At 34.5% G+C, this 22,668-nt stretch overlaps 1 protein-coding gene across 1 annotated transcript; it reads left to right on the top strand.

Annotated features, from left to right (window-relative positions):
- Positions 1-907: 907 nt before the first annotated feature.
- LOC134694539 (uncharacterized) lies at positions 908-20,065 on the top strand. Its single transcript, XM_063555552.1, has 3 exons — positions 908-1,516; positions 1,806-4,695; positions 19,899-20,065. Exons 1-3 carry the CDS (start codon positions 908-910, stop codon positions 20,063-20,065), a joined length of 3,666 nt encoding a protein of 1,221 aa, XP_063411622.1.
- The last annotated feature ends 2,603 nt before the right edge of the window (positions 20,066-22,668 follow it).

Below are 22,668 nucleotides of genomic sequence, written 5' to 3'. Positions count from 1 at the left end.
CTCTCACTTCCGATATTCACAGGGAATATATTAGAGTGGCTTTCTGGGATTCGTATGAATGCGCCATACATTTAAACCCTTCATTGACCGATGTCCAGAAATTTAATTACCTCAAAGCACAGTTACAAAATGAAGCTTTACGCACCGTAGCTGGTTTTGCGCTCACCAATGCAAACTATGCGGACGCCATTATTTTATTGAAAGAGAGATTCGGACAAACACACAAAATCACGCAAGCATGCATTCAAGCATTATTAGAAATTCCATCACCACGAAACCATCTTGTCAGTTTGAGACAATTCTATGATCAAATGGAAACTTACGTCAGAGGGCTAGAATCTTTGGGCCAGTCACAAGACTCGTATGGAACATTACTTGTACCAATTATTTTGAAAAAATTACCGGGAGAAATTAAAAAAACCTTGCCCGTGAACATGGAACAGAAAACTGTTCATTACGAGACCTTTGGAAAAGTATTTGCAATGAAATAAACATAATTGATGTGGGCCAAGACACTGAAACTTCTACCAATTTACCAAGTACATCATCTTTCTTTACCGGAACTAAATCAACAAAACCCCGTCAAAATCAAGCTTTAAATACAAGAAATATACGCCAGAATTTAGACGCTAAACCTTGTGTATTCTGCCGCGATGTACACGCACCAGCGCATTGTGCAAACGTATCTGATCCAGCAGCACGCATGAAACTTGTAAAACGGGAGAAATTGTGTTTCAACTGCCTTGGAACACATCGTATACATGAATGTAAGTCAAAACACTAATGCCGAAATTGCAACAAAAGACATCACACAAGTCTGTGTATTGTATGCCAATTTAACAACAAGAACTACGATAATGACAGAAGTAGACAAAGCGTGCAAAATACAAATTACAGCCAACAGCATATGAATTTTCATGGTAACAATGGACAAGCTAATCAGACATCTGTACATTTGGTAAATGACACGAATCAGAAGGAAGATGACACGTCAATTGTATACTCATCGTCAGTCGAGGTACGTACAAATGTTCTTTTAAAAACTGCAGTAGCACCCGTATGGTCAGACCACTCATGTAGAGATACCCATATACTTTTTGACGAGGGAGCACAGAAATCATTTGTGACCGAAGATTTAGCAAGAAAACTTAATTCACAGTCAGAGGGAACTGACATTCTACAGTTATCATCATTTGGAGATAGAAAGAAAAACGTAAGACATTTAGATAAATCGACAGTGTTCGTAGAAACAGATGCAGGACAGAAAATACCGATAAACGTTCTAATTGTACCAATGATTGCCGTACCTTTGCAGAACAATATTCGCCACATCAACAGAGGACTGAATTATTTACGGGGACTTAAGTTAGCACATCCGGTAACACAGGAAGAGTCTTTCGAAATATCGTTATTGATCGGAGCTGACTACTACTGGGACTTAGTCGAGGATGAAGTCATACGGGGAAATGGTCCAACCGCCGTGAGGTCAAAGTTAGGTTTTTTACTTTCCGGTCCAGTAAGCGACAAGAGGGATAACTCATTGATGGGTACTAGCATTTTTAATATTCTTATTTCTCATAAAACGGAAGAGCATGATATAGACACATTTTGGAGATTGGAATCGAGTGGTATTAACTCAAAGGAAACAGACGAAGACGATACAGATTTTTTTGGAAACATATCAAGACACTTCGATTGAACTCAGAGGTAATAAATACTTTGCAAAGTTGCCATGGAAACAGGAACATGACGAACTACCATCAAACTATACAGTCACAAGAAGATGAACAGAGAACGTTATTAAGAAACTTAGTCAAGATCCTAAACTACTAAAGAAGTATGGAGATATAATCGCCGAACAGGAACGCAGAGGATTTGTTGAGACAGTAGATGAAAATGAACAAAAAGGCGGGAAAATTCATTACATTCCACACCACCCTATACACAAGAAATCTAGAACAACTCCTATACGAATAGTATACGACTGCAGTTGTCGTCAATCACCAAGTCATTCAAGTCTAAATGATTGTCTTATGGACACACCACCAAAATTAAATGATTTGACAAAACTCCTAGTACAGTTTAGAGCCAACCAGTTTGCTACATGTACTGATATTGAGAAAGCTTTCTTACATGTTGGATTGAGCGAAGAAGATAGAGATGTTACCCGATTTTTATGGCTTAGTGACCCTACAAATCCAGGAAGTCAGCTGAAAACTTATAGGTTCAAAGCAGTGTTATTTGGAGCGACGTCTTCGCCCTTTATACTCAACGCCACAATACAGAAACATTTGAAACAATTCGGAAACAGTGAAACAGCTAAAATTCTAGAAAGAGATATTTACGTTGATAACATATTGTCTAGTATGAACAAAGAAGAAGATTTACTTACGTATTTCAAAGAAGCAAGAAGCATGATGGCTGGAGCTGGATTCAACTTGAGATCATGGAGTTCAAACAGTGCTAAATTACTAGAATTAGCTAAAGAAGAAAACGTCCTAGATACGGATAAGTATACCAAAATACTTGGAATGTTGTGGAACAGTCGTAGCGACGAGATATTTTACCCTAAGCGTGATATTCCTACACCGGAACTACTTCAACATGTTACTAAACGAGAAGTTTTGAAAGATTCTTCAAAGATTTATGACCCACTAGGCTTACTTAGTCCGATTACAATTAGAGCGAAAATCCTGATACAAGAGTTATGGAAATGTGGATTAGATTGGGACGAACTAATACCAGATAATTTAAAGACTACGTGGATAGATTTGACCAAAGATTTGGAAAAGGCAATACAATTCACTATTCCTCGATATTATTTTAGCAAGCCATCAGCATCAACAGAATTAGTACTTCATGTATTTACAGACGCAAGTCCAAAGGCGTACGGCGCAGCAGCTTATTTGAGTAACGAAAACGAAACAACTTTAGTAATGGCGAAAACCAGAGTAGCACCAGTCAAATGCTTAACCCTCCTACAACTTGAACTTATGGCAGCAATCATCGGCGCACGACTAGCTGCACATCTTTATTCAACACTTAATTATCCAAAAATTGTATTTTGGTCAGATAGCAGCATCGTTCTTCATTGGCTAACATCTACGAAGACTTTGAAACGTTTTATAGCTAATCGAGTGAAGGAAATAACAGAATTGACGCATCCATACAAATGGCGATATTGCCCTACTGATAACAACCCGGCAGATCTTCTAACAAGAGGACTTACAATTGAACAATTTGACCAGAGTATACTTTGGCGGAAAGGACCACATTGGTTAACAGATAGTACAAAATGGCCAGAACTAAACAGCGCAACAAACACCGTTTTGACGTCACTGGTAGATGACAGAGAAAATGAAGAGGAATTGGACAACTTGAATATGACGCACCAAAATAGTCTAAGCAGTATAAAAAACATATTGGATATTTCGAATTATGGATCTTACATGAAGTTATTACGTATTACCGCGTATGCCATCCGTTTTATACGCAACTGTAGACGGGATAGGATTTCCAGAAAAAGCGGACCACTGGAGGTAAATGAAATTCAAACAGCAGTAAATATTTGGATTCTATATTGTCAAGAGTCTACGTATACAGATGAACTGTCATATCTGAGAGGAGCACAACACAGAAACACAAATAAAGTATCCAGAGTCCGACAATTGGGACTTTTCTTAGACGAAACCGGTCTTATTAGATGTAACGGGAGAATACACAACGCACCAATACCAGAATCAGCGAAATTTCCGTACCTTATACCGGCAAATCATCCGTTAACTAAACTAATTGTATTGGACGCACACGAAAAGTTACTTCATAGTGGAATGAATGCTACAGTGACCTATATTAGACAAACGTTTTGGATACCAACTATTCGACAGTATGCAAAGAAATTACTCCGCAAATGCGTTATTTGCCGCAAAGTGAATGGAAAATCGTACGTTGCACCAGACCCACCACCTTTACCAAAAATCAGATTACAGGAAGCACCCCCCTTTACAGTCACTGGAGTGGACTTTACAGGAGCATTACTTGTAAGAGACGAAAATAGAATTTTAACAAAAGCATATATATGCCTGTTTACCTGCGCTTCTACCAGAGCCGTTCATCTAGAGGTGGTACCGAACATAACCGAACATTCGTTTGTTCAAGCTTTTAGGCGTTTCGTAAGCCGCAAATCAATACCTAAGACACTTATATCAGATAATGCAACTACTTTAATCACAGGAGCAGAGGAACTAAAAAGATTATGTGAATCGGCAACACTAAAAGAAACGTTGTCTACACGAGGAATAGAATGGAAATTCATACCAAAACGCGCACCGTGGTATGGTGGATTCTGGGAGAGACTTATTGCGCTAACAAAGACAAGCTTGAAAAAGACACTTGGACGAACTCAAGTTAGTATGGAAACTCTACAGACTGTCGTGACAGAAATAGAAAGAATTTTAAATGACAGGCCACTTACATATTTTTCATCAGATATCAGAGATTGCGAGACGTTAACCCCAGCTCATCTTTTGTATGGTAGAAGAATATCAACACTGCCATATCCGCAAATAGACATAGAGGAATTCAACGATCCAACCTATATGAACCACAAAGAAATTAACAAATGTGCACAAAGACAAACTTTATTAATACAACACTTCTGGACCAGATGGAAGTCCGAATTCTTAACTTCATTGCGTGAATTTCACAAAACTTTAGGAAAAAAACGAACAATCTATTCAAATTGGAGACATAGTTCAAATACACAATGAATCGCCTAGAGTCAATTGGAAACTAGGTATAGTTAATGAACTTATCAGAGGCAATGATGGACATGTACGAGCAGCACGGATACAGACAAGCAATGGTGAGACTTCCCGACCGATCGTTAAACTATTTCCGTTGGAAGTATCGGGGACACATTCGGATGTTACAAGCGATCACACTGACGAGCAACATCAAGACACAACGCAAAGAAGTACTAGACCGAAACGAAATGCGAGCATCAAGGCCCGGGAGAGGATACGAAAGTGGACAACCAATGTAGACGAAAATGATGAAGAAGATTAACAATTTTCAAAAGGACTTTCAAAGTTAATTCAAATTTTTCATTTATGTGAACAAGAACTCAGTTAATTCAATTTAGTTCATTCATGGAGATAGAGACTTTTTTAATTTAATTTATTTACAAATATGGACAGTTAATGTGAAATTTATGATAATTTGCACTTTTTGCGGCCCCCAGTATGTCGAGATTACCGCGGGATTACGACGTTCCTAAGTTTGTAGATCTTTTGTACATTACCATTGGCGACGTTGGCGACTTCAGTGACGTCGCCGTGGGCTCTTTGAGTTGTTATTAAAAGTTATGGCTGAACAGACGTATTTGTTTATATTAGCGAAAATATCCTACTTTTAACCTCCACAACTATATTTGGTATGTGCGTACCTTGCAAGGTCCTCATGCCCGTCGGACAGTTTTCACTTGACCTCGACCTCATTTCATGGCTCAGTGAACAATGTTAAGTTTTGGTGGTCAAGTCCATATCTCAGATACTACAAGCAATAGGGCTATTATATTCGGTGTATGGAAGGACGGTACGGTGTACTTGTCCAACAGGCAGGTGTCATATGACCTTGACCTCATTTTCATGGTTCAGTGGTTATAGTTAAGTTTTGTGTTTTGGTCTGTTTTTCTCAAACTTTATGCAATAGGTCTACACTATTTGTTGTATGGAATGATTGTAAGGTGAACATGTCTAGTGGACAGATGTCATCTGACCTTGACCTCATTTTCATGGTTCAGTGGTCAAAGTTAAGTTTTTCAGTTTTGGTCTTTTTATCTGATACTATACGTCATAGGTCAACTATATTAGGTGAATGGAAATATTTTATGATCTACATATTAGTCGCGCAGGTTTTATTTGACCTTGACCTCATTTTCACAGTTCATTGCTCAGTGTTAAGTTTGTGTGTTTTGGTCTATTTTTAGCTCACCTGACCTGAAAGGTCAAGTGAGCTTTTCTCTTCACTTGGCGTCTGTCGTCCGTCGTCCTGCGTCCGTCGTCCGTCGTCCGTAAACTTTTACAAAAATCTTCTCCTCTGAAACTACTTGGCCAAATTCTACCAAACTTGGCCACAATCATCTTGGGGTATGTAGTTTAAAACATGTGTGGCGTGACCCGTCAAACCTACCAAGATGGCCGCCATGGCTAAAAATAGAACATATGGGTAAAATGCAGATTTTGGCTTATAACTCAAAAGCCTTTAGAGCAAGTCTAAAGGAGTAAAATTGTTGATCAGGTCAAGATCTATCTGCCCTGCAATTTTCAGACGAATCGGACAACCTGTTGTTGGGTTGCTGCCAGTGAAATGGTTATTTTAAGGAAATTTTGCAGTTGTTGGTTATTATCTTAAATACTATTATAGATAGAGATAAACTGTAAACAGCAATAATGTTCAGCAAAGTAAGACCTACAAATAAGTCAACATGACCAAAAAGATCGGTCGACCCCTTGAGGAGTAATTGACCTTTATAGTCATTTTTAACAACTTGTCGTCATTTTTGTTACTTTTCTAAAAATCTTCTTCTCTGAAACTTCTTTGCCAAATTTAACCAAACTTGGCCACAATTATCATTGTGGTTTATAATTTATAAAATGTGTCCGATGACCCAGCCTACCAAACAACATGGCCGACATGGCTAAAATTAGAACATAGTGGTAAAATGCAGTTTGTGCTTTATATCTTTGAAACTAAGACATTTAGGGCAAATCTTTCAAAATTTTAATGTCCATCAGAATAAGATATATCCCCTCACAAATTTTCAATTGAATCGGACAACCTGTTGTCGGGTTGCTGCCCTAAAATTGGTGATTTTAAGGAAATTTTGCAGTTTTTGGTTATTATCTTGAATAGTATTATAGATAGAGATAAACTGTAAACAGCAATAATGTTCAGCAAAGTAAGATCTACAAATAAATCAGCATGATCAAATTTGTTAGAGGACCCCTTAAGGAGTTATTGTCCTTTATAGTCAATATTGAACAACTTTTCGTCATTTTTGTAACTTGTATAAAAATCATTTCTAAAACTACTGGGCCAAATTTAACGAAACTTGGCCACAATCATAATACATGGGTATCTTTTTTTTAAAAAGTGTCTAATGACCCTGCCTACCAACGAAGATGGCCGACATCAGTAAACACATTAACAGGTGAGCGACACAGGCTCTTGAGAGCCTCTAGTTATTAAACTATAAGTATAAGGTCAACTATATTTGTTTTATGGAAGCATTGTTAGCTGTACATGTCAGCCTGGCATTTTTCATCTGACCTTGACCTCATTTTCACGGTTCATTGGTCTTTGTTCATTTGTTAAGTTATCTTGGTTAATGTAACCTTTATGTGACAATTGTAATAAAGCTTTATATTTAGGACTATCAACATAATAGTAATGATTAGTACAGAAGGCGAGACATTTCAGTGTGTGCACTCTTGTCTTTAAATGTCCTGTACCAAGTCAAAATTACAGATGTTATCTTATAGTTCTGTTTGTGTTGCTAAATGTAAAAACAGCTCCTTTTTTATTTAAGGAATGACTGTAATATTTTTTCTGTCTATGAAGAAATAAAATTAAAAAAATGGTTCACATCGAATAACGCAAAAGCAGGAATACTAGTTGTGTCGGTGTTTATATCATCAGCATACTGGTGGGGTCAGTGTATCATCAGCAGGAATACTGGTGGTGTCGGTATATCAGCAGCAGGAATACTGGTTGTGTCAGTGTATCATCAGCAGGAATACTGGTTGTGTCGGTATATCTATCATCAGCAGGAATACTGGCTGTGTCGTTGTATTATCAGCAGTAATACTGGTTGTGTCGGTGTATCATCAGCAGGAATACTGGTTGTGTTGGTGTTTTTTGCTCTGCATGTTTTACCAGCCATGGACATTCAAACTCGGTCAAAATAACGCAATCAAATTTTAGGACTCAATCGACTAACTTATCAGACGACTATACTGGTATATAGAGTAGAGGCTCTAAAGAGCCTGTGTCGGTCACCGTGCTCGATGTGCTGCAGTGCATACTCCGGGCGACTATATAGGTATATAAAGTAAATGTTCTAAAGAGCCTGTGTCGCTGATCGTGCTCGATATGCTGCAGTGCATCCTCTGGGCGACTATACTGATATATAAAGTAAAGGTGCTAAAGAGCCTGTGTCGCTGACCGTGTTCGATGTGCTGCAGTGCATACTCCGGGCGACTATACTGATATATAAAGTAAAGATTCTAAAGAGCAGGCGTCGCTCACCGTGTTCGATGTACTGCAGTGCATCCTCCGGGAGACTATACTGGTATATAAAGTAAAGGTTCTAAAGAGCCCTTGTCGCTCACCGTGTTCGATGTACTATAGTGCATCCTCCGGGCGACTATACTGGTATATAAAGTAAAGGTTCTAAAGAGCCTGTGTCGCTCACCGTGTTCGATATGCTGCAGTGCAACCTCCGGGCGACTATACTGGTATATAAAGTAAATGTTCTAAAGAGCCTGTGTCGCTGATCGTGTTCGATATGCTGCAGTAGATACTCTGATTATACAGGTATATACAGTAAAGGTTCTAAAGAGCATGTGTCGCTCACCGTGTTCGATGTGCTGCAGTGTACACTCCGACTATACTGGTATATAAAGTAAAGGTTCTAAAGAGCCTTTGTCGCTCACCGTGTTCGATGTACTGCAGTGCATACTCCGGGCACCTATACTGGTATATAGAGTAAAGGTTCTAAAGAGCATGTGTCGCTGAACGTGTTCGATGTGCTGCAGTGCATACTCCGGGCGACTATATTGGTATATAAAGTAAATGTTCTAAAGAGCCTGTGTCGCTGATCGTGTTCGATATGCTGCAGTAGATACTCTGATTATACAGGTATATACAGTAAAGGTTCTAAAGAGCCTTTGTCGCTCACCGTGTTCGATGTACTGCAGTGCATCCTTCGGGCACCTATACTGGTATATAAAGTAAAGGTTATAAAGAGCATGTGTCGCTCACCGTGTTCGATGTGCTGCAGTGTACACTCCGACTATACTGGTATATAAAGTAAAGGTTCTAAAGAGCCTTTGTCGCTCACCGTGTTCGATGTACTGCAGTGCATACTCCGGGCGACTATACTGGTATATAAAGTAAAGGTTCTAAAGAGCCCTTGTCGCTCACCGTGTTCGATGTGCTGCAGTGCATACTCCGGGATACTATACTGGTATATAACGTAAAGGTTCTAAAGAGCATGTGTCGCTGAACGTGTTCGATGTGCTGCAGTGCATACTCCGGGATACTATATTGGTATATAAAGTAAATGTTCTAAAGAGCCTGTGTCGCTGATCGTGTTCGATATGCTGCAGTAGATACTCTGATTATACAGGTATATACAGTAAAGGTTCTAAAGAGCCTGTGTCGCTCACCGTGTTCGATGTGCTGCAGTGTATGCTCCGATTATACTGGTATATAGAGTAGAGGCTCTAAAGAGCATGTGTTGCTCACCTTGGTCTATGTGCTGCAGTGCATAGTAGACACTCTACAGCATTAAAGAAAAGTTCACGACACAACTCTCTGTTTTATTGATGGTGACTTGTTACTTTACTGGACATTCTTGCTGTTTACAGTTATCTCTATGTATAATTAACTTGGTACAGTAGTTTCAGAGGAAAAGATTTTTGAAAAAGATTACAATAATTAAGGAAAAATTGTGAAAAAAATATTTTAAAGGCCAATTACTCCTGGAGGGATCAATTGACATTTTGATCATTTTGATTTATTTTTAATTCTTACTTTGCTAAACATTTGCTGTTTATATTGTATCTTTATCTATTATAATATTCAAAATGATAATGAAAAACTGCAAACGATTCTTAAAAATACCAATTTAGGGGCAACAAACAATGTATTTTTGTGATTTTACTTTTTACTGTTTTTGTTATTTCTGTTTAGAGCTTTTATTGGCCATACATTATTGCTTGTAGATATTTAAGATAATCCCGTTTTTTATCATCTTCAAAAGCTATTACAAAACATATATACTCATTAACGGGTGGTCAATTAACCATAATGAAATGATTTGTTAACAATGCAAGACAATATTTGTCAGCCAAGCATTGCTCATTCAATTACCATAATTGCATAAAAGCTAATGTTAGGATAGATATACTTCAATATGAGGACTACCGTAAAACAACACCACAAGCGAAAGAGATTCCGATTTAGTAATACACCTTATCGCTATTTGTCCGCCATTACTGGATATCACACAGGTTCCCGTAAAATTATGACGTCATAAACCAAAATAGCTGACGCCATAATGAAAAAGTGATTGTTGTATGCGTCAAAAGTTCAAGCGGCAGGGTCAGCCGGGAATAGCGATAGGGTGTATTACATCTTAAATGAAAAACATTTTTTTTTATTTTTATGAAAAACAACCAATCCTACATGACAAACATCCAATGGCGGTTAAGATTTCCATTAAACTAATTCAAATAAATTCTTATTCAACACAAACAAAAGTGTATGCATATTTTTCCTTCATTTATTCCAAATTACTTATCGAAAAGCATGTGTAATGACTAATGGCAAATGACGTTGCATTATTTCTGATACAAGAGAATAATTATTTGCATTGTAAAGTATAGTGAATAAACTCATCATATTGAAAATTAAATTTTAGTATCTTTTACCAATATTACAAATACTCTATGAAAAACTACCACTCCTGTTGTAAAGAAAAGTTCTGAATTCAGATGGGGGTTCATTATTTCTATTAAAATAAAGAAATAAACGCATATGTATTCAACACAAAAAAGTTAAAGCATTATTTTATTTACAATATTAAAATTCTGATAAACAAAATCATATCGAGAGGCCTTTGAAATAACTATTAACAAATAGCATTGCCCCTTTTTGACAAAAGAAGATAAATTGGTGAAATAATCAATGCAAACACCATTGTTTTATATTTTCTCTGATTATTTTATTCATTTTATAAAAAAAAACATTCTATATTATATAAAGTACAAACATCCAATGGCAGTCAATAATTTTCACTGGCATAAAGAAATGATTGCATCTGTATTAAACAAACGCAAAAGTTTATGCGTGGTTATCCTTTGGGAAGATACCCAGAACTTGTTGATAAATATTCCATATCAACTTCACAAATAATACAAGATGGTCTTGCAGTATAGATTTTGTGTACTGTCATGGTTATCATCTTAATAACGTGTTATAGTATTCTTTTATTTGTCTTTATTAATATTACTTGTACTGTTAAGTCAGTTTTTGAGATATTCTTATGAAGTGACTCTGTGGTTATGTAAAACATCATACTTTGAACGACAAAATTATTTCATTTATTAATTTTAATTTTACTTATGGATCTTGACATATTATGAATGACAAAACTATTTTATTCAATTATACCACTTTTTCTGTTTAGTCTGTTTTTTTATGATATACATTTGACGTGAAACTGTACTTGTGTATCCCGTCATACTTTGAACCACACAATTATTTTATTTATTATTATTACTTTTACTGTTAAATCTGTTTTCTGTTGTATCTACTTTACGTGACTCTGCATTTATGTATGCCGTCATACTTTGAACGAAAAAAATATTTTTATGTCTACCTGTGCGAATTTCAAACGCGCAATTTTACACCAATACTGAAAACCTTCTATCCTTTACGGGTAGACTTTACATAGATAAATTAAGTCGTATAAGAAAAACAAAATGAGTATGTTAAATTTGATGTATGCCTTTTTGTGCTTCTTCCTTACATTTGTTGTTTTATAGTGATGTTAAGATGATAACACAATATTGACTGCTGTACCCCTATTTTTGACATTTTTACTCTTTGAGTATGTTTGTTTTGTTCATGCATCGTTGACAATGTAATGGAATTTGATGCGACTGTCATACAAGTGAGAGGTTTAGCTAGCTATAAAACCAGGTTCAATCCACCATTTTCTACATTAGAGAATGCCTGTACCAAGTCAAGAATATGACAGTTGTGTTTGGACTTTTGATTTTGCCTTTTGATTTTTGATTTTCCTTTTTGAATTTTCCTCGGAGTTCAGTATTTTTGTGTTTTTACTTTTTTTTTCTTTTATCATTCACGTTTTATACAAAATAACCTTTTTGAATGCATTACTAATAACTTGTTGCAATTGACATTGCATTATTTCTAACAAAAAAAAGGAAGACATATGTGCGATGTTATGGAACGTATCAACAAGTTTAGTATCTTTTTCCTGGAGTTTACTACATTTTATGAAAAAAAAAAAAATTAAATGCACACAAAACACTGAAATTAAATGACGATTCATAATTTCTATCAAAATAAAGATGTTATTACATTCATGTTCAACACAAGCAAAAGTTTGAGTACTATTGTACTTACAATGTTACAATATTACTATTCTTATAAAAAAAAATTATCTGATATTGATGCCCTTGATTAAATAGTTTTAAATAACATTGTATCATTTTTTATCCTTTAATTATTCAAACTTACATTTAAAATGCATTTATAATAACTGATTGCAATTGACGTTAAAAAAGAAGAAACATGTGCATTTTAATGCAACGCATACAAACTGTTAGTACATTTTCCTTTACATTCAGTATAATTTATGAAAAACAACCAACTTGAGGAACAAAAAATACTGAAATGAAATGGCGATTCATACTTTCAATCAAAATGAAAAAAATATTGCATTCATATTCAACACATTTTTGATGTTATATTTCACATGGCCATAAAAGTGCGAGGTTTGGCATGCCACAAAACCAGGTTCAACCCACCATTTTTTCCTTTAAAAATGCCGTGTACCAAATCAGGAATATGGCCATTGTTATACTATAATTCGTTTCTGTTATATAGATACAATGGATACGAGTTGATTCTTAAAAAAAACTATGAGCCCGCTGGGCGAATGGTTTGTTTTTCATGAATCAACGCTTATCCATTGTATCTATAACTTAAACTATTGTGATAATGTCTTTTCAAAATTAAAGCCTATTCTCAATTAGAAGGTATTGGAAGTGAGTTTAAATAACCATGTGATCGTGACAAACGATGCATTACAATAAAATATATATTACAATTTTAAATGGTTGAAACAATACACATACATGTTTTACACAAAACGTCTGCCCACAAAGATTTTCATTTATCCGGCATCTGAACATTATATGTTTTGATAAAATGAGACATATTCGATCTTACTATTTCTAATAAAATTGAGAATGAAAATGGAGAGTGTGTCAAAGCCGAGTACAACAACTTGACAAAAACAGATATATAGCATATATATAAAGCATGTATCCGTAATTTCTAACAAGATGTCTTATTCTAGACACATCACGATTTTCTAGCATAAAAATTTGCGAATAAACAGATGAAATGATACTATATTGATTTATAAAACAAAAATGTCAATATTGTGTTTGCTTTTTGTTACTGGCATTTGCCAAACCTGCATTTTTCAGATGATTTCATTTATAACATTCAGCGTTGAATAAGCACAAAATTAACATAGAATCGAATGAGGATTTGATAAAATGTCCCAAAATCTGCTCATTTATCTTATGTTCCAAAACATGATTTTTTTAAATACCTTGACATTTTATTGGTAAGCATATAAAGTATCAAAATGTAAAATAAAAACTATAGGTTACCATTCTTCCAAAATAAGTACGGCAAAAAAATGATAATTACCCCCTTATTTCTATAGTAAAAACACTAAAAACGAAGACTACAGAAAACGGACCTAAAATAACAATCTATCATTTTCTTGCTTAAATTGTATAAAATCTGTAAATTTATATTAAGTTCTATTCAGGATAATGTATTCTACATATAGAATTCAAATTTTGGAAACAAATGTCACTAAATCAATGTTGCGCAAAATTATGCGCAGAAAACCTCTTTTTATGAGTATACTTCCACCTTAAGCGAACCGTTTGGCTTTTGTTTTGTCTTTTATTGTCATTATTGTGTTTGCTTTTTGCCAACTCTGTATTTTTCAAATGTCCTTATACAATGAAGTAGTAACATGATTAGATATATGTTATAACAAGAGTTCTACGGAGGATTGCAAGTCTCGACTAAAAAGTCAGATGTATATATCGAGGGATATGTAATAATACATATTATTGAGTTTAATCTATTGATTTAAAAATTCATCGAATACATGAAAACACATATGTTACAATAACGAAAACACATATGTTACAATATCAATCTAATTGATAGTCATTTTAGGATCAAACTATTCATCACGGACCGTGAAAATATAAACGTACTTGCTTATTGCTTTAAATAATATTGAAATGAAGGTATGTGGTTTATAAATATTTATACAAAATACATTTTCTTCTATTTATTGAGATATACTTGTAAACAACGGAGACCGTACGTATCATATTTGTCAAATAGTATAACCCTTTAGATACATCGAAAATGAACAAATACATTTATCTATTGTATATCAGCACAAACATTACCAATGCATATTGCATTCTCGTTAAATTCATAACTTGCAAATTAGCGTATAGATAAATCTGGAAGTGAGATCAGTTTCTCCGGAAGAGTGAGCATCTACTGCCCCGCATGCGTCAACCATCATGCATTCATTGTTACAGTTGTACACTTGCGAGAGGAAATACACATACTATATGGTGTTAAAGAACACAAAACATGTCACATAAAACTTATATTCTTGAAGCATAGCTTTATTTTAATGTTTTAATTGGCTGTTGCACCGTTATCAATGTCCTTGTTGTTTAGCTAGTCTCGGAGGTATGATGACAAGCCATTGACAGTGTAGTTACAGTTCTGGGGGTTATGGTGCAACTCACAAAACACAGATATCTTATCTTGCCCTACTCAAGAGATTAAATAAGTGAAAAATGTAAGGTTCTGAAAAATGTGAAATTGACCAGAACCAGTCACTTAGAGCCGATTAGATTGAGAAGGTATCCGGTCGTTCCGGCACCAAACCGATCCGGCCCTAAGTCAATCCGGCCCAAAGTCGATCCGGCCCAAGTCGATCCGGCCCACGTCGATCCGGCCCCAAGTCGATCCGGCCCCATAGATAAAATATGAATAAGCTATATTGATTTTGGAGGAATTTGTGACACATTTTAACAGTGTAAATGGAGTTTTCAAAAAGTGTCCGACGATAGATGACAACAGGTAAGTGAAGTATTGGAGTACCAGTTAAGGGCATACGATACAGTTACAGGTGTGATGATTTTGTATCTAAGGTTTAATTATTTACATTGGTTACAGTTCGGCAGAAGCCTTATTTTATATATTTATATGATACTTTAATAAACATAGAAAAGAGTAAGATGTTTCGCGGGTTAACTTTGAGTCAGGTCAAATGTAAAGGGGTGTTCCTCCTGCAACTCAGATACGAGTAAAGAGGCTCTTTGTTAGAACACCCCTCACTCTAGATTGGTACAGCTACCATCAGTGTATATAAGCAGGAGAGAATCCTAGCTCAGGGTCGTTACTTAATTTTAAATTTTTTATTCATTTATTTATTCAAACTTTTGCTTTTTAAATTTTTGTTTTTATAACACTATCTGTATCATTCTAAATTATGTCAATTACCACATGGTAAAAATATAAATTAGTTAATGCCCAAAAAAGGCGCAAGCCAGGGCCGACCGTGCAAGGGCTGTATAGCCAGTCAAGGTCGTTAAAAACTTCCATTTGTTGTTGTTGCTCAGGTTCGATTGTTATAAGTCTTTGGAGACATAAGACCACGGTACGTTGATATCCGAGATCGATCGCTCGTATATATTTAAATAATATTACTAAGTGTAATAAAGAACATGTTGGTGCCTGTTAGAAATACGGACTTGTACGTTTACAAGTTGAACCGTATTGTACCGTATAGGACAAATGTGAGTCTGTGTGCCCACCTTGTAAAGTACATACTTGTACCAGCGGAGCTAAGAGAAGTCTGTAGGATTGCAGGGAGCAGTTGTACATATTTTGGTTCATTGACGTAATATTCGAATAAAGATTATTTGTTATATATTTTGTAAAGAGAGAGCAAGTTTGAATCCAGTATCAAACTGGTAACGGACACATTCTAAATTGAAATAGACACGCTTACCCTGTGTACACGTTACACAGGGAAGGCAATGACGTTACTAACGTAAAATATTATTTTCGCGACGTCAAACTATGACATATCGGGAAAAGATGCATTTTTCGACTGATTTGTATCATTCAAACCAGAGACAAACTGATTTAATTTGAAAACGAGTGCATGGACCTCTATTTTTTAAAACAGCAATTTATTTCATTATGCAAGGAGATTATGTGACCCAAATTATATTAAACTGTAAATAGAGCATGTATTTTTAAATTTGATAAACATGCAGCAAAAAATGACGTTTGTCCTCTATTCATTAACATTTGATAAATATAGAGTTATATTGGAATAAAAATTGCATAATTTTAAATGATACTTATAAAATACCGAAATTACCGATTATTAAACAAAAACAATTTGTGTTTATCTTTGAAAACCAAAAAGTTGTGTCTTTCTTTCGAAAAAGAAAATACGGACACAAATCTGAATTTTGAGAAAATATACAAAATTTCGACCTAATTTACTCAAAAAGTAGCACATGAAGGTATATTTTTTATTACATATTTGATTAAATCAGGTAAAAAATAGACTGTATGCAAATCTTCATCTTGTAAATACAGGTTCAAAACTGTATCGTATGCCCTTAAAGAACTATTTTAAATCAATTCGAAAATGAGTGTTATTGTTTCTGTTTGTATAGCAGCTTCACACTATTCTAAAATATGAAATTACTGCCCATGACAACTTTAACTTTGAATGTCATGGCGATTTTTATTTCAATGAAAGCTATAAAATTTAACTCATCATTATGACTTGTTCATTCAAATCATTAGTCTAAGATTAGTCTATAATTAATTGGTTTGTTTATTCAACTATTGTCTATCTAATGATTGTAAACTATGGTTATGCCACTCGTAATCACTTAATTCAATCAAATCCTGATTAATTAAAGTTACGTAATCAACAAGGTCTTTATAGTTTGATCTTCTGGTTGGTGTAAATAACAAATGTAGTTTTGCAATTTTATTTACAGAAATGCACTTTTTAGTAAATGTATAACAAGTATTCGTTTGTCTTCAAATAACCTTTGAATTGAACATGGACGTTATGTTGGTACAAATACAAATGAAAGAAATTGTATTCACTTTTAAATTAAGAAATAGTTTATTGTAATAAAAGATATTTTGTATTGACGAAACTTCTGAGGTCACCTATTATTTATTGTGCATATTGGTTACATTTGTGAAATAATGGTAATCAGGTAACATCATAGGGTTCTACATGTATACAGTGTATAACACTTGTTTTTTTTGTAATATCGAATAGTCAATATATTTTTCTTAAATTTGACAATATTTTGAATAGTTGTGTGTAGATAAAAAAAAACAAGTTACATGTATATGAGTTTCCATTATTCTGTATTGCATGAAAATAACAAAACAATGACACTGAATGCACGTTTTCTAAAATATAACAACAGCACTACTGAAATATAACAATAAAGTCATACACACTAACAAACAATTTGAAAAATTTTAAGATCTTAAAAAAAAAACAATTTGAGAAATTTTAAGAACTTGAAAGAAAACAATTTGAGAAATTGTAAGAACTTGAAAGAAAACAGTTTGAGAAATGTTAAGAACTTAAAAGAAAAAGTTTGTATGTATAAGCTTGGGGATCGGCTCAGTGTACCGTTTTGTATGTAACTATTTGAAAGACAAGATGAAAGACTTGTTAAAATCACAGTCAAGTGAAAGAAAATGCTAATTAATGTTGATGACTGAATTCTTGTATACACGTTTTGATATAATTATACTCATGCAATAATCTAGAAAACTTGAAATAAAAAAAAACATAATCAACCTTACTCATAATATATATCTTTTTTTTTATTCCTTATAAATATATTTTTTATTGGGGCCGGATCGACTTTACATATGGGCCGGATCGAGGAGCCAAAAAATTCTAGAATTAAACTTTTTTTCTTAACCTGATTTTTAGGTTTATAAGACTGTAACAAAACAATTGGTGAAGAAAAAATCATATGGTGGTGTGCTTCTTTTTTTGCTACGGTCCTTTGAAAATGCCCAATTTTGATGATTTTCTCACTTTTCATCGATTTTTACCTATTTTTGGGCTATTATCGTGAAAAAAATCACAGTTCCACAATTAAACTTTTTTTCATACTTTCCATAAAGATGAAGTGGACCAATCTGAATAAATTTAACTTACAAAAACTATAGGTAGGTGTTAATATAAGAAAGTTTTATCATATTTTGATGCTTTTTTGTGTAAAATTTACCATACTGCGAATTTTGTATTTTTATGATTTTTCTCATTTTAAAGAACAAAATGCATATTAATTCAACTTTTTTGTTATAAATGATTGAAAAAAATACATATCTAAGAAATTTGAAAAGACCAAAATGAGATGGGATGTATATTATTCTTGTAAAATCATTTTTTGTATCCCTCACCCATTTTCTAAAAATTTTGACTAAAATAACTGACTTGAATGGTCGTAAAATTTGAAAACTGGATTATTCAAAAACCGTTCATGGTAAATACACAATTTTTTCACAGAGTTATGTTTGATTATAATATTTTTAAAATTCATTGATATTTTTCACTTCTATCATATGTTTTGGAAATAATTTAAGAACGAGATTTCAACGAGACTGAACGAGACTGAAAAGTCAGAAGAATACATCCTTACAAAGGCTTATCATCTCCGGTTTTATTGGAGATGTTCATCTAGTTAGTAATTGTGGAAAATTCAATGAAAACAGGAGTTTATACTCATGGTTGCTTTAATCAGTATAGTTTGGTATCTTGCTTTATTTTCAGTCATGTGTATTACATATATGAACACCTCTAAGATGTTATCGAGTTGATGTCTAGATTTGTGACCGTTTGGATGTTGTTTGGTACGGGATGGATTGTTTCTGATGTTTTTGAGAGTTGTTTATTTGATGTCTCTATCTACCTTGGAAGTTTGAAGGTTGGAATCCCGTAATCGGTTTAAGCACATCATTCAGCATGTCTCGTTGAAAGAACGTGTTAGTAGTGCCCTGTAAACTATATGCATGAAGGTTTTTGTGGGGGGTGTTCTTGTGTTCACTGACAGTGTTTATTTTTGCAAGTTTCAGATGTCATTCGTGTTTTACCTATATATATTCTCTGATGGTTTTTCTTTTATAAATTTAAAGTTTCTAGTGTTATAACAATAATTATTAATTCCAAAGACAAATCTCATGGATTGCTCGGAATTTAATTTTAACTGATGCATTCATAACGATCTGACCGTCAAAATATAATATCTATTGTTCAGAAACAGTGCAGTAAAATATACCAAGGTACGGTAGACAATACGATTTGTGGTCTGGATGGTTACATTTCGACATATTTTTTAGAATTATTTACAATAAGTATTGAAGTAATTAATTTTATTTGAAAAAAGATAAATAACCCCTTTCTTTTAATCTGCAAACTTCAGTCTTTGAGTAAATTTCTCTTCAATATTTTTTGAAGTTCAATGGTTCATTTCAATATCTAAATCATCAACATAAGGTATTACATTAAAATTCCTTAATTTATTTAAACATACAATATATTAAAGCCAATTGTTTATACAACTTGTCAATGTGATGTAAATTTTTCAGAATTTTTCCCTTGAAAGAGTTCCTCTGGTGCGGTCATATCCAGTTTAAATTCGATTTTAATTTATTAATTCCATTTTAAGTGAAAATATTGTTATCTGTCATGACGGAGAGAGAGAGAGAGAGAGAGAGAGGGAGACAGAGAGACAGAGAGACAAAGACAGAGAGAGAGAGAGGCGGGATTGAGAGAGAGAAAAAAATAGAGGGGGTTGCGAGAAAGACGATTGTGAGAGAGAGAGGATTGAAATAGAGAGAGAGGTAGGATTGAGAGAGAGAGGGTAAAGAGGATCGATCGATCGATCGATCGATCGATCGATCGATCGAGAGAGAGAGAGAGAGAGAGAGAGAGAGAGAGAGACACAGAGAGACAGAGACAGAGACAGAGAGAGAGAGAGTCGGCATTGATAGAGAAAGAAAAAGAGAGGGGGTTGCGAAAAAGACGATTGTGAGAGAGAGAGGATTGAAATAGAGAGAGAGAGAGAGAGAGAGAGAGAGAGAGAGAGAGAGAGAGAGAGAGAGAGAGAGAGAGAGAGAGAGAGAGAGAGAGAGAGAGAGAGAGAGAGAGAGAGAGAGAGAGAGAGAGAGAGAGAGAAGGAGAGAGAGACACACACAGAGAGACAGAGACAGAGACAGAGAGAGAGAGAGAAAAAGAGAGGGGGTTGCGAAAAAGACGATTGTGAGAGAGAGAGGATTGAAAAAGAGAGAGAGAGAGAGAGAGAGAGAGAGAGAGAGAGAGAGAGAGAGAGAGAGAGAGAGAGAGAGAGAGAGAGACGAAAAGAGAGAGAGAGAGAGAGAGAGAGAGAGAGAGAGAGAGAGAGAAATGGACGTGAAGTCACCCATCACTGTTTAACATATTTTAATTTCCTTGCAGTGAACATAAAATAATACAAAACGCTAGTGGCTGTACCAGTAGATACTTAAAAAATATTTACAATACAATTATAATAACTGAAGTGCGTAGGATGTAAAATTGTAGCAGACAATAGGTAAAACATATTTGACATTTTATATCTATTCGCGACAAATTTGAACTGGTTGAATAATCTAATATGTTTGTATTTAGTTACTAGTATGATACATGTTTTCCATTATTTTTCTTTGACTTAACGATTATAGACAGTATTCAAATTACTGGATCCCCGGGTTTTTTACATTAAGTATAATCAAGACAAACAATACCAGTGTATATTCCGTTCTCATTAAATCACATAACTTTCAAGCGGACCCCAAGGTAAATCTTGAAGTGAAAGCAGGTGCTAAGGAAGAGTTATTATCTCCTGCCCCGCATGCGACACCCGCCACGGGCACGCGTTCATTGCAAAAGTTAACGATGTACATATACATTTCTATGTTGTAAAAAATATATAAAAAAGTGTAGAAAACAAAACACCATAATTGCTGACAAAGTTAACGATGTACATATATATTTCTATGTTGTAAAAAATATATAAAAAAGTGTAGAAAACAAAACACCATAATTGCTGACAAGTTCAGGATGACGCCTATATAATTTCTTAATAGTAGAAATGAGTTTTGGATATTACAATAAATCACGGACTGGTCTGCAAACATTCGATAAAATCTGCGATATCATGTCAATGTGGACAATGTGAGCTAGCGCTATATAAAACAAGTTATTTTTGGATTGGAACAAGAAGCATAGAGTGATATTTAAGGAAAATTATAAGTTGCTGATATACCCGTGTGTGTGTGTGTTGGTGTGTGCATGTGTGTGTGTTGGTGCGTGTGCGTGTGTGTTGGATCTCGTGTGTGCTAAGTCATTTGTTTTGAGGTAGATTTATAGAAGATATTTTGCAACTTGATCTAATTCGCTTCATGAATTTCATTTTTTCAGGTGAATATACTTGTAATATTTGTTACGGTGTTTTTTCTAATTAGATTATGCAGTATCTACTTCGCGATTCCAAAACATTTGCGACTGCTACACGTCAATGAAACGGGGAAACACAACCTGTTAAACGTCGATGAATCGAAGGAAAACAACGTCGCTATAGCTGTTCTTATTGATTGGAATATTCAAAAGGATGTAAACAAGTTAATGAATCAGCTGTTGCCATCGATTGAATACCTTGAGGAGATGAACGTCCTATTTTTCAGTGATATTAAAGTCACATATTCTGTAAAAGATAAATTAAAGAAAATTTCTAAGAACTTTTTGCGATTTATTCCGATAACATTTACTTTTCCGAAACAATTCAATACAAGTATCAAATCCCCATTTCCTAAAAGATCAAAATGGGGTTACATGCATATGTGTAGATTTTGGTTTAAAGATATATGGATGAATCCAGCCTTAAAGGAGTTTAAGTATCTATTACGAGTTGATACCGATTCTTGTTTGGTTGAAAGAAATTTTAGTATTCCGAATAATTCGTCATTGATATATATGCATCACTACTTTACGTTTGAATTTAGATTTATAACGGACCTACGTCAGACAATAATACGGTACGTTGCAAAATTCCGTACAAAGCCTTAAACCCCTGGTTTGTTTAAGATGATAGAAGGAGGAAGGATAAATTGTTTTCCAATGTGGTATAACAACTTGGAAATTACAAACATTGAATTTATGAAGCGTCCAGAAGTTCGACAATTTATGGACGCTATAGATTCAACACACGGACAATACAAATACCGCTGGGGTGATGCGCCATTACGATTCGCTACAATGGCGTTGTTTGCACCACCAGGGACGATCGTACAGCTAAACTTTCAAAACAATTATAAACATCCGTGTTGATAAACCACAATGTCAAAATGTTCAGGAATATTGAGAGATAGAAAAAGAGAGAAATATTGGGCTATTTTAATAAACTTATTTAACAGTTATGA

This window comes from Mytilus trossulus, chromosome 13 (assembly GCF_036588685.1).
Source record: "Mytilus trossulus isolate FHL-02 chromosome 13, PNRI_Mtr1.1.1.hap1, whole genome shotgun sequence".
Classification (NCBI taxonomy): Eukaryota; Metazoa; Mollusca; class Bivalvia; order Mytilida; family Mytilidae; genus Mytilus; species Mytilus trossulus.
Note: the sequence above shows the minus strand (reverse complement) of the source record. Positions and strands in the feature narration are given on the sequence as shown.

Coding starts and splice junctions, on each gene's coding strand:
- LOC134694539 (XM_063555552.1), top strand. CDS start 908: ATGAATTTTCATGGTAACAATGGACAAGCTAATCAGACATCTGTACAT. Junction 1,517..1,805: donor GTTTTTTACTTTCCGGTCCA/GTAAGCGACAAG, acceptor AACGTTATTAAG/AAACTTAGTCAAGATCCTAA. Junction 4,696..19,898: donor CGAATTCTTAACTTCATTGC/GTGAATTTCACA, acceptor TTCCATTTTAAG/TGAAAATATTGTTATCTGTC.